This window comes from Phocoena sinus, chromosome 20 (genome assembly GCF_008692025.1).
Source record: "Phocoena sinus isolate mPhoSin1 chromosome 20, mPhoSin1.pri, whole genome shotgun sequence".
Taxonomy (NCBI): domain Eukaryota; kingdom Metazoa; phylum Chordata; class Mammalia; order Artiodactyla; family Phocoenidae; genus Phocoena; species Phocoena sinus.
Window position 1 is genome coordinate 38,016,167 of NC_045782.1, and position 12,190 is coordinate 38,028,356.

The 12,190-nt window shown below is 54.1% G+C and overlaps 1 protein-coding gene across 3 annotated transcripts; it reads right to left on the bottom strand.

Annotated features, from left to right (window-relative positions):
* Positions 1 to 233: 233 nt before the first annotated feature.
* Positions 234 to 7,628, bottom strand: ORMDL3 (ORMDL sphingolipid biosynthesis regulator 3). Of its 3 annotated transcripts, none has more exons than XM_032617841.1 (4): positions 7,495 to 7,628; positions 3,126 to 3,325; positions 2,263 to 2,414; positions 234 to 1,837 (listed from the first exon to the last, which is right to left on the bottom strand). In XM_032617841.1, the coding sequence occupies exons 2-4, from the start codon at positions 3,297 to 3,299 to the stop codon at positions 1,702 to 1,704; spliced, it is 462 nt and encodes a 153-aa protein (XP_032473732.1). In that variant the 5' UTR covers positions 3,300 to 3,325; positions 7,495 to 7,628; the 3' UTR covers positions 234 to 1,701. The 3 variants fall into 3 exon arrangements, with proteins under 3 accessions (XP_032473732.1, XP_032473731.1, XP_032473733.1); XM_032617840.1 differs by lacking the exon at positions 7,495 to 7,628 and adding an exon at positions 6,611 to 6,737; XM_032617842.1 differs by lacking the exon at positions 7,495 to 7,628 and adding an exon at positions 6,611 to 6,710 and having other exon boundaries at positions 3,126 to 3,320.
* Between the last annotated feature and the right edge of the window lie 4,562 nt (positions 7,629 to 12,190).

Sequence of the window (12,190 nt, forward strand, 5' to 3'; positions counted from 1 at the left end):
CCCAGAGGTGTAAGTTCTGTCTGAGGACCAGCCAGGCGAAGTCCCAGAGCAAAATGCTGCTCTCTGGCCGGCTTACTGCCTCTGCCAGTTCCCCGCCAGCCCCTCCAGCTTGCTCTGCTGGAGGCAGCAGGAAAAGCAGAGGTCCCAGGGGCCCTCCCACCATCCAGGCAGAGGGTCAGACTGATGCTCCACACTGGCCCGTCTCCGCCCCCTCCAGGAAGCAGAGGCCAAACTCAGGGGAAATAGGAACACACTGTCCTTTATTTGTGTTTCTCAGAATACTGTACAAAGGGAGTAAAAATCCTATTCACACACTTTGCTTAGAAAGATTTTGAGGTCAAAGTTCCTTATGATACGTGGGGCGGGGGTTGGGGGGACCAGGATGCAGAAAACAGGGCCAGTGACGCCACCACCGCCGCTGCCACCGCTCCCTCAGCGCCCTGGCACCCACACCTTCTCAGAAGTAACACGGACCCCAGTCAGGCTGGGGAGGGGAGAAGGCGGCTCCTTCCCGCCCCTGCAGGTCACTCCCTGCGCCTGCCGCTGTCCCGCTTGAGAGGGACCATGCGGGACTCTGCAGCCCACCAAACCCCTTTGGAGGTGGCCTGATGGCCCCAAAGGTGCATGCCACACGAGAGGCCCCGCCCCAGCACAGTCTGCACAAGGAGGTTACCGGGTGAAGGGCTGCAGAAGGGCCCCACCATTCATCATGTCTGTCCCACGTCCCCGCGGCCCTCACACCACCGCAGAGACGGCCGTCAAACTGGACCTGTGCTTACAATGACGCACAGGCCCCTTCCACCCATCTCCACCCCCTCATGCCAACGCAGGAGCTTCAAACCCATAGCAGCCTCCCTTCCCGTTACCCCCACCACGCTGTGGGTAAGTGACCCTCCAAGACTGCCCCCTTCCCTGACCACTTCCCAAAGAATGAGGTTGGGTCTGTTCCCCCCCACCACCCCACCTCGCATCTTACACGAATCCCCGCTGCTCTGCGGCCCCGTTGTTTTCAGTCTCAATTCACCCTCCCCACCCCTGCCCCCAGCCCCCTCCCCAACTCCACCAGGGCCAGAAGGCTGCAGCCCTGGCCCCCCACCTCTGGGACCAGGCCATGCACACTCAGCCCCGTCCCCCCACATCTCCTTACCCTCCCCACCCGCACCTAGTACCCCGGGGGGCGCTGCACGGGAGCTGTCTGACTTGAATTAGACAATTCTCTACCCAGAGGGACGAGGCACTCTCACACAACTGTTTCGTGTGTGTAAGCACACACTAAGCGTCATCCTAAAGACTCAAGAATTAAAGTGAAACAAACTAGAAGCTGTACCGTTCCCTCTGCCCTGCTCACGGGGGTTAAAGTGCTTTAGCAGGTCAAGGATGCGCAAGCGAGCAGGGGGCTTCCCTGGCCTCTTGTCCCAACCTCATAGGTCTGTGTTCAGCCCAGGAGCCCAGCCCATTCCAGGAGCACCCCCATGAGGCAAAAGGAAAAGATCAAAAGAATCAGGAGGGGTCAGAGCCCCGGAGGGGGGGCCCACCCCAAACTACTTCAAGTCTGCTACTGTGGGAAGTGAGGGGGAAACTAGGGCCCAGAGGCTCAACCCCCAGCTCTGGAGGTACCCGGCGGCTCCTTCTGTCTTCAGCGTCACAGCACAGGCTTCTACCCCTCCCCTGCCATCCCACGCAGGGGAAGGGGCTGCACCCTCAGTACTTATTGATTCCAAAAATCCGGACTCCATGGAGCTGCGGCAGCTTGGGGATGAGCACGCTCATCAAGGACACAGTGTTGAGGATGAAATGGATCTGGTCGTACTTCGTGTAGAAGCTGGTGAGGAAGTACCTGGGTGGGGAAGGTTGGGGGCAGGTATAAGACGCTGTTTGGAAGATGCCTTTCTCCCTCACTCCCTGGTCGGGGGAGGCAGATTCCTGACAGCCAAGGAGTTATGGGAAAGACCCCCCCCCGAACAGAAGTAGGGTGGCAAGATCCGCACAGCTGAAGAAGCCCCTGCTGACCCAGTCCCCTTGCTCTACCCCAAGCCCATGGGCCAAACTCACTGGCAGGAAGAAAGCCCCAACCGAGGAAAGACAGGACCAGGGAGGCAAACCTGAGCCCAGTGTGAGACCCAGGCACACCCCAACCTTCCTTCCTTTGCTCATTCCTATGCCAAGAGCCACAGCTGGCGAGGGGTTTAAGCCTTGCAGGGCCCCAGGGTCCCCCAGGCCTTGGCCTTCCTGCTGGCGTCCCCCTCTCCCTAAGGCACTCACAGCACGATGGGTGTGATGGTCAGGAATTTCCGAGATGCCGTGAACTGGACTCCATAGTCCATCTGCTCCCAGTGGGTTAGCAGCCTCGCCTTGCCCTGGTCTGGGGTCTCAAAGGGGGTCCCCTTCACCGTGTGCAGGAAGATGTACATGCCCTGGAGGGAGGGGCCTTTGTTAGAGGATGCAAAAGGCCAAAGGCCCTCCAGCTCAGCTCCTCCGCCCCAGTCACAGACGTGGGCTCCTGGTGATCTGGAACCCCCTCCGCTGGGCAGGGGGATGCGGGCTGGAGGTCAGGTGGGAGGAGCTGGGAGCCTGGCCAGAAAATAAGGGGACCCACCAGATGAGAGGGCAAGCCTGGCATGAGGAGAACTCCCGGGGAGGTGTCAGCCACAGAACCAGCATGGAGACGCCACCCCTCCAGCCCAGGGCTAGGCTCCCTGTGCCTGCCAGCTGGAAGGGGGCAAGCAGATGAGAAGGAACGAGGCCCCTGCTTGCCCACCGGATACCAGGGAGCAAGCAGGTAGCGAGGGAGCAGAGAGGGGCAAGAGGAAAAGATGCTCTGAGATCCTAACTCGGGAAAGAGGCATTTCTGCCCCAGACTAGGACCTGGGTCCCCTGGACTCTTTAGGGCCCTTAGTTCAGCTCTCCGTGGCCCATCTTCCAGGTCCACAAGTCACCACATCCTAGAAGAGTGGACATATCTGCAGATTTTATTCCAATAAAGAGGAGTGGGGCAGAAAGAAGAGGGTGGGCGTCTGGGCTCTGGTGACACGTGCCGTCAGCACGTCACCCTGACGTCTGGCCCATGTCTGGCGGGCTCCCATCCTCCCCAGCCCCACCAAAGGCAGGCAGCAACAGGTCCTCACCATGTTGTGGATGAGGTTGGTGAGGGTCCAGACGACGGGGACGCTCACAAAGGGAATGCTGAGCAGCACGACGTGGAGGAGCCCGATGGCCAGCACGTAGGAGAGCCAGATGCCGCGGCTGTTCATCACCCGCGTGTTGGGGTTCACCTCGCTGTGTGCTGTTCCCACATTCATCCTGCTGCCCCTCTCCTGCCACTGTTCTGCAAACAAGCAGCACAGGTAAGACAGGTCACACCACTTTCCCTGCCCTCTCACACCCTCCAAATCCTGCAGGGAAGGAGGCTCTGCTGTCCCCAAGAACTCCAAGCAGGTCTACCATTCTGATTCTCAAGCGAGAAGGCCAGAGAAAGTCCATGCAGACTTAACTCTATTCATTTCTCACTGCTGGGCTGGGATAAACGCCAGGCTGCTCCGCACACAGTCCAATCAGGACAGTGCCCTTCCAGGCACTGGGACTGCCTGGGTGGATAGGTCACCAAGAGGCATGGAGCCCCAGAGTAAAGAAACCACTGCCCATCCCGCAATCTCACCCTCCAGAGGGTCCTCTTTCCACGAAGCCCAGGGGAGGGGAGAAGAGGCCTGTGCCCTAAGAATCACTCAGCATAACCCCTGCTGGACTCCGTCTTGCTGAGGGTCTGATATAAGACACCTCCACCCCTGAGCCCCCCGCCCTCCCGTTACAAGGAATAAAAGGAGATGAGAACAGTCAGTAGTGGATAAAATGTTTGGGGGTCATTGCTTCTACCCATCTCCCCTAATTCTCCAATCCTGGGTATGACTGGCAGGGTAGAAAGAGAGGGAAAGGGAAGAAAAGAGAAAACAGACTAGAGACAAACTTTGCCCAGACCTGGAAGCTGCCTTCTTGGTGACACAGAACAACCCATCCAGATGTTTTATCCATTTGGCAGCCACTCAGGCTAACCCTCGTGATGCCACCCATTTTGCTGCCAAACTACCAGGGCCCTTTTCCCCACCAGAGGAGAGGCAAGGATAGAGAACATAGCCAACATCTACAGCTCCCACGGGTGGCTGGAGCCCACATCAACATACCTCTCCCAGGGATACAAAACCACACCTGTGGCCTCTCTCCTACCCCCCCCCCTTTTCTCTCTGCCCACCCATCGTCACCTGGGCCTCCTTTCCCAGCACCTGTTTCCAGGTGTAAGTTAGCACCATGCCTTCCCCTGCCCAGCTCTAAGGGCAGAAGCCCTGCAGCAGGAGGAACCAGGAGGGCTGCCCTTGATGCTCATGAAACAATGCAGCCCAGCTGCATTCCTGGATGCAGGTAAGGAGGGGAACGAGCAGCCCCATGTCCAGAGCTGAGCTGTCCCCAGATCCCTGAGGGCCCTGTGACCAGCAGGAGGTGGGGACAGATGGCACCTTTGTACTGGCTCTCCTCCCTAGCTGAGGGAAGATCCTGCCTGATAAAGACCCTAAGGTCATCACCATGATAACAGCCCCATCTTTCCTGGGGATACAGATGAGGGCATCCTGGAAGTGCCCAGAAGGTCACCTCCCTCACCCTGCTGCAACAAACCCCCTCAGAATCGGTTGCCCTCTATCTCTGGCTAGGATCACAGAGTCTGCAAAGGAGCCGATTCTCAAGAATCAGTTCCCTACTTCCAGGATAATGGGAACAAGTTTCCTCCTTTCAGATGGCTCCAAGCTTAAAGACCTCAGGGGAAATGTGACCCACAACACACTTTCCCAACATACAAACACACGAGATGGCCCAGGGTGCATCCAAAAGTAGCGATGCTCCTGGGGCCCACCAGCTCAACCCATTAGGCTGGATCACTGGACCTAAGAGAAACCCAAGGAACTAGAAAACCAGGAGTGGCTCAGGTGTTTACCTTCCCAGGGCCTTAGGGCTTCAGTTACCCTAACAGAGCTCCTGGGACACCTACTGCACAAAAGCCTCCACCTGGTGGACAGGGTGGTCGGGGAGACTTGGCTAGGAAGTGAGGGCTCTGAAGAACTTCATTACTGACGAAGGAGAGAGAAAGAATTCCCCAAGTTGACCAGAAACTGCTAACCCCTCCCCACTTCTCCCTAACCTAGACCCTCAAGGGTGTAGCAGTAGCTAGACCTCTAGCCCTCCCTAGTGTTTTGTCCAGGAGTGCTAAGAGCCTTGCTGAGTTCCAGATCATCCTACACTCCTTTCTGGCTGTATCAGGGCATCCAACGAAGCCTGATGAGTCTAGGAGGGGCCCAGACCTATGACTTAAATGACACCCTGGGAAGCTTCTTCCTGCCTGAACACTAAGTGCCCTGAGAACAAAACATCTCAGGAGCCCACCCCCCCAAAAGAGGCCCCCCCAAAAAAAGAAAAAAACAGAAGAGGTCAATAAACTAAGAAAAAGACTGGAAGCAAGAAGCACTCTTGAGACTTTTGTGTGACTAAGGGTACATATCACCACCGCTAGTGAAATAACCAACTGCCCCTGGCCCAGAAGGGGAGAAATGGAGACAAGAAGCTGTTGGAGATAGAGTAGGCGCACAGCCGCTGAGCCTGAAAAGTTCTGCTGCCACCGCTGGCAGCTGGCAGGTGGCTGCCTGTGTCAGTCCCTGATGTGGTTTCACAACCTGCCTCAAACCAGAGCCTGCAGCAACTTTGTTCTGTTAACTACTTTCTTGCTGGTAACTCTTTCCTACTAATTCCCTCCCTTCCCCTCTGGCTCCGCATACAAATATCTCTGCCTAGCCAGTCTGTCAGACACCTAAGCCGAGACCACAGTGCCAGCAGCCAGGTGAGCGCTTCCTAATCTCTCCCCCAAGTAAGGGCAGCAAATCTTTCGCCTTCTGGGTTGAGGAGCACAAAGCCTGCAACCTGGACGCCAACGGGGAGTCCCTGGCAGCACGCCACAATACCATTTTCATTCCGCCCAGCCCGCAACCCGCAGGGCCACAGTCGTTCACCTCGCAGCTCCGGCTCTGCCTCCCGGACTCGGGGTGGCGGTGGGAATGGAAAACCGGCGAGTACAGGAGGGAACCCACACTAGCACGGGGAGAGGGTGAAGCGAGGAGGCGGAGTTTTCACTATTGTTGGGGTTTTCTGAGTGGGATTTCAAGCCGAAGTGGGGAGCCTCCGCTCCGTTCCCCAGCCTGGGACCTTGCACTCGGAGCCTGGCCCGGTCCGGAGCCCCACCCCCACCCCCACGCGTTCACCCAGCCCTGGAAGCGAACAAACCTTTATCCCCGAAGCCCAGCCTCTCCCCGCCCCCCACCCCCAGACCGAGCACTCCTCCTCTACGCCCCATCCCGGGCCTCCGCCCGCACTTTCCCCTTTGGGCATCCCTTCGACTGATGCACGCCCCCCCACGCCCCCCGCTCGGCTGACGCACCCCCTCCACCTCCGCTCACCCTGTCCCGGTCCCCTCCAGCCACGGGCGCCTCCCCAGCAGCCCCCACCTCCTTTCCCGTCCCGCCTCTAGCCCCAGGAGGTTCCCGGTTTGGCCACTCCGAAGCCGCCCGTCCGAACTCACCGTGCGCGGCCGGAGCTCGAGGCCCGGGAGGGGTGCCCGGGGGCGAGGGCCGCTGCTGCTCCAGCAGCTGTAATAAGCCGCGGCGGCAGCCACCCCGCTGGCAGCTCCGGCCGAATCAGCGAACCGCGCCGGCCCCCATTACGTCACCGCCCAGCGCCGGCCCGCCCGCCGCCTCCTGGGAGTTGTAGTTTTTTTTTAACCCCTGCTCCAGCCCAGGCCTCGCTGGGGCCGCACGGAGCTTTCAATAGCAAGAGAAACAAAGATCAGATGGTATCGCTTTGGCGCATAGCAATACCTGTTTCGGCGTCTGCGCGCTGCTTGTGGGGTTTACTCTTGCCGGTTTTGCTGGCGAGGAAACTTGGAGTTTTAAGTAGCTTGCCACAACCCCCGGCTGGGTCCCCCCAAGAAATAATGACCTCAAGTCAGAGTTTTTCATCTACACCTCGCTGCCTCTGCCCTGGCCCTCCAGAAATCGACTGGTTCAGCCGGTGCTGGGCCCTCCTGGAAGCGGGTTTTTCACAACGTTGCTTAGGATGAGAGTCTGGAGGGCAGAGAATGCAGTCCACAGCCTGTCTGCTCCTCAGTTACACCTGACCCAGGCTGGCCTGGGCCAGGTCACATCCTCGGCCTCCCCACATTAGAAGTTGGAAGAGGACTTGGGAAGGCGACCTGATGAATAGCCAAGACCCTGAGTCCAGCCCCTGGTCAGCTGTTTGGCTTTGGGTGGGAGGCTCTCGGATCTGCACTCTTCACCTCTGCAGGCTCTAAAGGCAAGGGCACAGATTTTCCTGTCAGGTAGACTTAGCAGGCACTGCTTCACCAGCAGTGTCACCCTGGGCAAATAACTTGTCTTAATCTCCAATTCCATACCTGTGAAAACCTACCTCCGAGGTTGTGGGAATTCAGAAGAATGTATGTATAGCAACTGTTGCGTGGTAGGAAGCTGTTGCTGTAGGAGGTTGAACTAAACGACTCTTGAGGTCTCCTGGGTCACTCCCACTCTCCGTGTCACCAAAAGTGCCTTGTTTGAGGAGTTTCCAATTCCCCGACCCAGGTTCTAAGTCCACTCTATGCACAACAGGGCTGGAATAGCAGCGGGTCAGGTGATGTCATGACACGCCAATCTGACTGGCTGTAAACACACACTGAAGGTGAGAGGACAAAAAGGAGAATGCTGGCCCAGCGAACCTGGGGAGCACTCCTCTGCGACCTCACCCACCCCTCCCCAAGGGAGCTTCCAGGGAACAGCTGTCACAAAGCAGGAGTGGGGCCCCCAGAGGCACCTAGTGGGCACAAAGCAGGTGGGTATCTGAACCACTCAGAGCAGAACAGGCAGCTTCTCGAATATTTCCAGGGCCAGTAGCCCAAGAGCACTCAGCCCAAGACCTAAATGGTCACCCCAGAGTCTGAAAAATTTTTGCTGTGTCTTACAGAAGTTCCTACTGGTAGGGAGAGGCCCCTTTCCTTACAGTCAGCCTTGTGAAGAAATAAGCAAAAACTGAGTTGTCCTTTCCTTAGAAGCCTCCCCGGTATTGAGGCAAAAAAAAAAATCTCTTGGGCTTCCCTGGTGGCGCAATGGTTGAGAGTTTGCCTGCCGATGTAGGGGACACGGGATTGTGCCCCGGTCCGGGAAGATCCCACATGCCACGGAGCAGCTGGGCCTGTGAGCCATGGCCGCTGAGCCTGCGTGTCCAGAGCCTGTGCATCGCAACGGCAGAGGCCACAATAGTGAGGCCCGCGTACAGCGAAAAAAAAAAAAAAAAAGTCTCTTATTTTTCCCAAAGTGAGCCTACTTGTCTCCTTCGACTTTTCTCTGGGATTCTTCCGTCTTCCCCGAAGTTGATCAAGCTCTCTGATCTTTGCCAGTTTCCTCACTCTCTGTGAAGTTCAGTGACCCAGACTGGATCCATGTCTCAAATAAGGGTCTGACTAATGCATAGTCTTAACAGAAAGATTATTGGACATGCCATGCCCTATTAATAGCTCCTGTTATCAAGGGTTTGTTGTTTTTTATTTTTCACAACAGGAATGAACAGAGTACTGACTCACTCTAGGTTTGTGGTAAATTGTAGATCACTTTCTGTTTGATTTAGCCTGAGTCCCTGTCATCATCTTTCTCCTCTAGCTCTCTGCCTTCTTAATTATCATGTCTTCACCAAACATCCTTCAGCCTTGAATAGGCCTAAGTACTTAGAATGAGTGACAGCACTCTTGTGTGGTGCTGGGGATGCATAACCCCTTGGACAAACACTTGGCGATCTGTGCCAAGAGGCTGAACGATTGTTCAGGCCTCAGAGCCATGATTCCATTTCTGGTAGCATATCCTAAGGAAGTACGTACCATGCACTATGCGTGAAGATCTTTAGTCCAACGTTAGTTATAACAATGGAAAACTGAAAGCAGCCCGAATGCCCAAGAAAAAAATAATCGTACTATATCCATTGGGTGACATAGTAGGAAGCCATATAATAAGCAGTATAGGAAAATGTTTGCTAAGTTAGATGAAAAGATCAGGATACAAAATAGCATGAGCTGGGAGTTCCCTGGCGGCCCAGTGTTTAGGACTTGGGGCTGTCACTGCCGTGGGCCCGGGTTCAATCCCTGGTCAGGGAACCAAGATCCCACAAGCCCTGCCCCACAGCACGGCCAAAAAAATATATATGTATATAACCTGAGCATTCTCCAGGGGTGCAGTCAGCAAAACAAACACAATTCCCTCATTAACAAATAAATTGGAAGAAAAAAAGGAAAGGGAGAGACTTACACTTAAAAGAAATTAAGAAATCTGTCAACCAAAAGCCTTATCTGGGTCCTCATTCAAGCAAACCAACTTTTAAAAATATATATATTTTATTAAATTATTGAGGAAATTTGAATACTAACTATTCAAATTGATGATCTTAATGAAATATACATTTTAAGGCATGATATGGTACTGTGGTAATTTTTTCCATAAAAAACCTCGGGCTTCCCTGGTGGCGTAGTGGTTAAGAGTCCGCCTGCCAGTGCAGGGGACACGGGTTTTAGCCCTGGTCCGGGAAGATCCCACATGCCGCAGAGCAACTAAGCCCGTGAGCCACAGCTACTGAGCCCGCGTGCCACACTGCTGAAGCCCCCGTGCTTAGAGCCCGTGCTCCGCAACAAGGGAAGCCACCACGATGAGCAGCCTGCACACCACAACAAAGAGCGGCGCCCGCTCGCCACAACTGGAGAGAGCCTGCGCACAGCAGCAGAGACCCAATGCAGTCAAAAATAAAATAAATACATTAAAAAATAATAATAATAAAATAAATAAATAACCTCCTTATCTTTTGGAGATAAATACTAAAATATGTGTGGATGAAATGATATGATGACTGGATTTGCTTCAAAATCATCCGGGCTGGGGATGGGGGAAGGGAATAAAAGAAACAAGTTGGGCCATGAGGTGATAATTATTGAAACTGGGGGAGGGGAACATGAGATTCTGTTTGAAATTGTCCATAATAAGTTTTTATAAACCTGCATATGCATTAACAATTATGATGAGACAAAATAGAGTAACACTGGTAAGATCCTGGCCCCAGACTGCCAGGGTTCAACTCCCATCTCCTGTAGTTACCACCTGTGTGACCTTAGGCAAGTCACCGAACCTCTCTGTGCTGCAGTTCCTAAAAATGAAGGATGTTGATGATCATGGTGATACCCACCTCATGTTGTTGTGAAGATCAAATGGGTCATTAAGTGTGAAGCATTTAGAACAATTCCTGGCACATAGTGAGTACTCTATATATGTATCAACTTTTGTTAATCCGTTCCACATTTGAGTGATATTTGAGCATCTACTTTACTAGGCTGTGGAAATTCAATAAAATAAAAACAGATCTTGTGTTAGGATGGAGGGTTTGGGGGTGATCTTTTTCATTCTCTAGTTTCAAACTTTGTGTAATGTGAGATTATTCGTTTTAAATTTTTTATGAAAACTGTTTGTGTTTTTAAAACAGAGTGAGTCACCTTTGCAGGCTCTCCCTGTCCTCTGGGAGCTCCTTAGTCTGCTCAAGTAGACGTGTTCCCAGCCTTGGGGTATTTCCATCTGGCAGGGTGGTGTGGCCTCTGCTTGCCACAGATACACTGTGTGGGCCAAGATAGCAAACACGGGCAGGGTAATAAGCTGGGAGTACATTCCTGGGGTGATGGTAGTGGTGGGAAGTGAGGAGGTGGGGCATCAAGAAACAGAGCCCCTTCTTCTGACTCCTGGGGGAATGAATGGCACCCCTCCATTCTTACCACCTCCTACTCCGCTCCAATTCATTCCTGCTACCCTCCGGCTCCCCCCACCTCACCTCCCCACTTCCCGAAGGGGAGGTTTTGAGGTCACACCCAGAGCAAGTGCGACGAAGCAAGGAGCTGTTTATTTCATTGGCAGTTGTTTTTCTTTGGGTGGGGGTACCATGGGCGTGTAGTGGCGGCGGAAGGGAGGGGGCAGTGATGCTGAGCAGACAGAGCACTGAGAGTTACCAAGCTGATGAGAAACAGGAGGAGGTGCCGGGACGGGCAGCATTGCCAGTGGGCACTCCGCTCTCCTCCCCTCGCCCAGCCCTGTGGTTAGCTATTTTGGGCTGCAGAGGGAAAGAGTCAAGCCTGCCAGGGCCTCCAGGGCCAGAGCCAAGGCCAGAGAACCAGAACCTCCCTCTGGGAACCAAGAGCGGCCTGTTCTTTAGGAACCCCTCAATCTGCATATTCTCTGATACAGACAATTGAGATTTTCTCTCATGAAATAAAACCAGTTTAGAAAACTGTAAATATTACAGATCAAAAGGGCAATGGATATAAAAACAGTAGCTTCAGGAAAAGCTCCCCTCACATCCTTCCAATCGCATTTCCACCTTTAGCAGGCCTCACCTCTTTAGAAATTCTGGGCGGTCACTGCCCCAGATCAGCTTCCTCCTCTTCCTAACACAGCTCCTCCTTCAGTGACAATCACAGCCAACATTATGAGCGTTTGCTGTGTTCCAGGCACTGGGCAAAGGCTTTTACGTACATAAGCTCTCTTAATCTTTAAAACGGCCCTGCAAAGTAAGTATTTTTATTGTCTCCACTTTACAAATGAGGAAACTGCCGCACAGTGAGTTTAAATATTTTGCCGAGGGTCACACAAAAAGCAGTGGCATTTCTCCCCAAAGTCAATCCTGGACACAAACACTCCTCCAACCATGAGTCCCTCATGTTTCCACAGGTGCCTCGTAAAGACTTCTCTCCTGGGCTTCCCTGGTGGCGCAGTGGTTGAGAATCTGCCTGCTAATGCGGGGGACACGGGTTCGAGCCCTGGTCTGGGAGGAGCCCACATGCCGCGGAGCAACTGGGCCCATGAGCCGCCACTAGTGAGCCTGCGCGTCTGGAACCTGGGCTCCGCAACAAGAGAGGCCGCGATAGTGAGAGGCCCGTGCACCGCGATGAAGAGTGGCCCCCACTCGCCCCAACTAGAGAAAGCCCTCGCGCAGAATCGAAGACCCAACACAGTCAAAAATTTAAAAAAATAAGTAAATAAATAAATAATATTTTTTTAAAAAGACTTCTCTCCTACACTGAGGGTGCTGTATT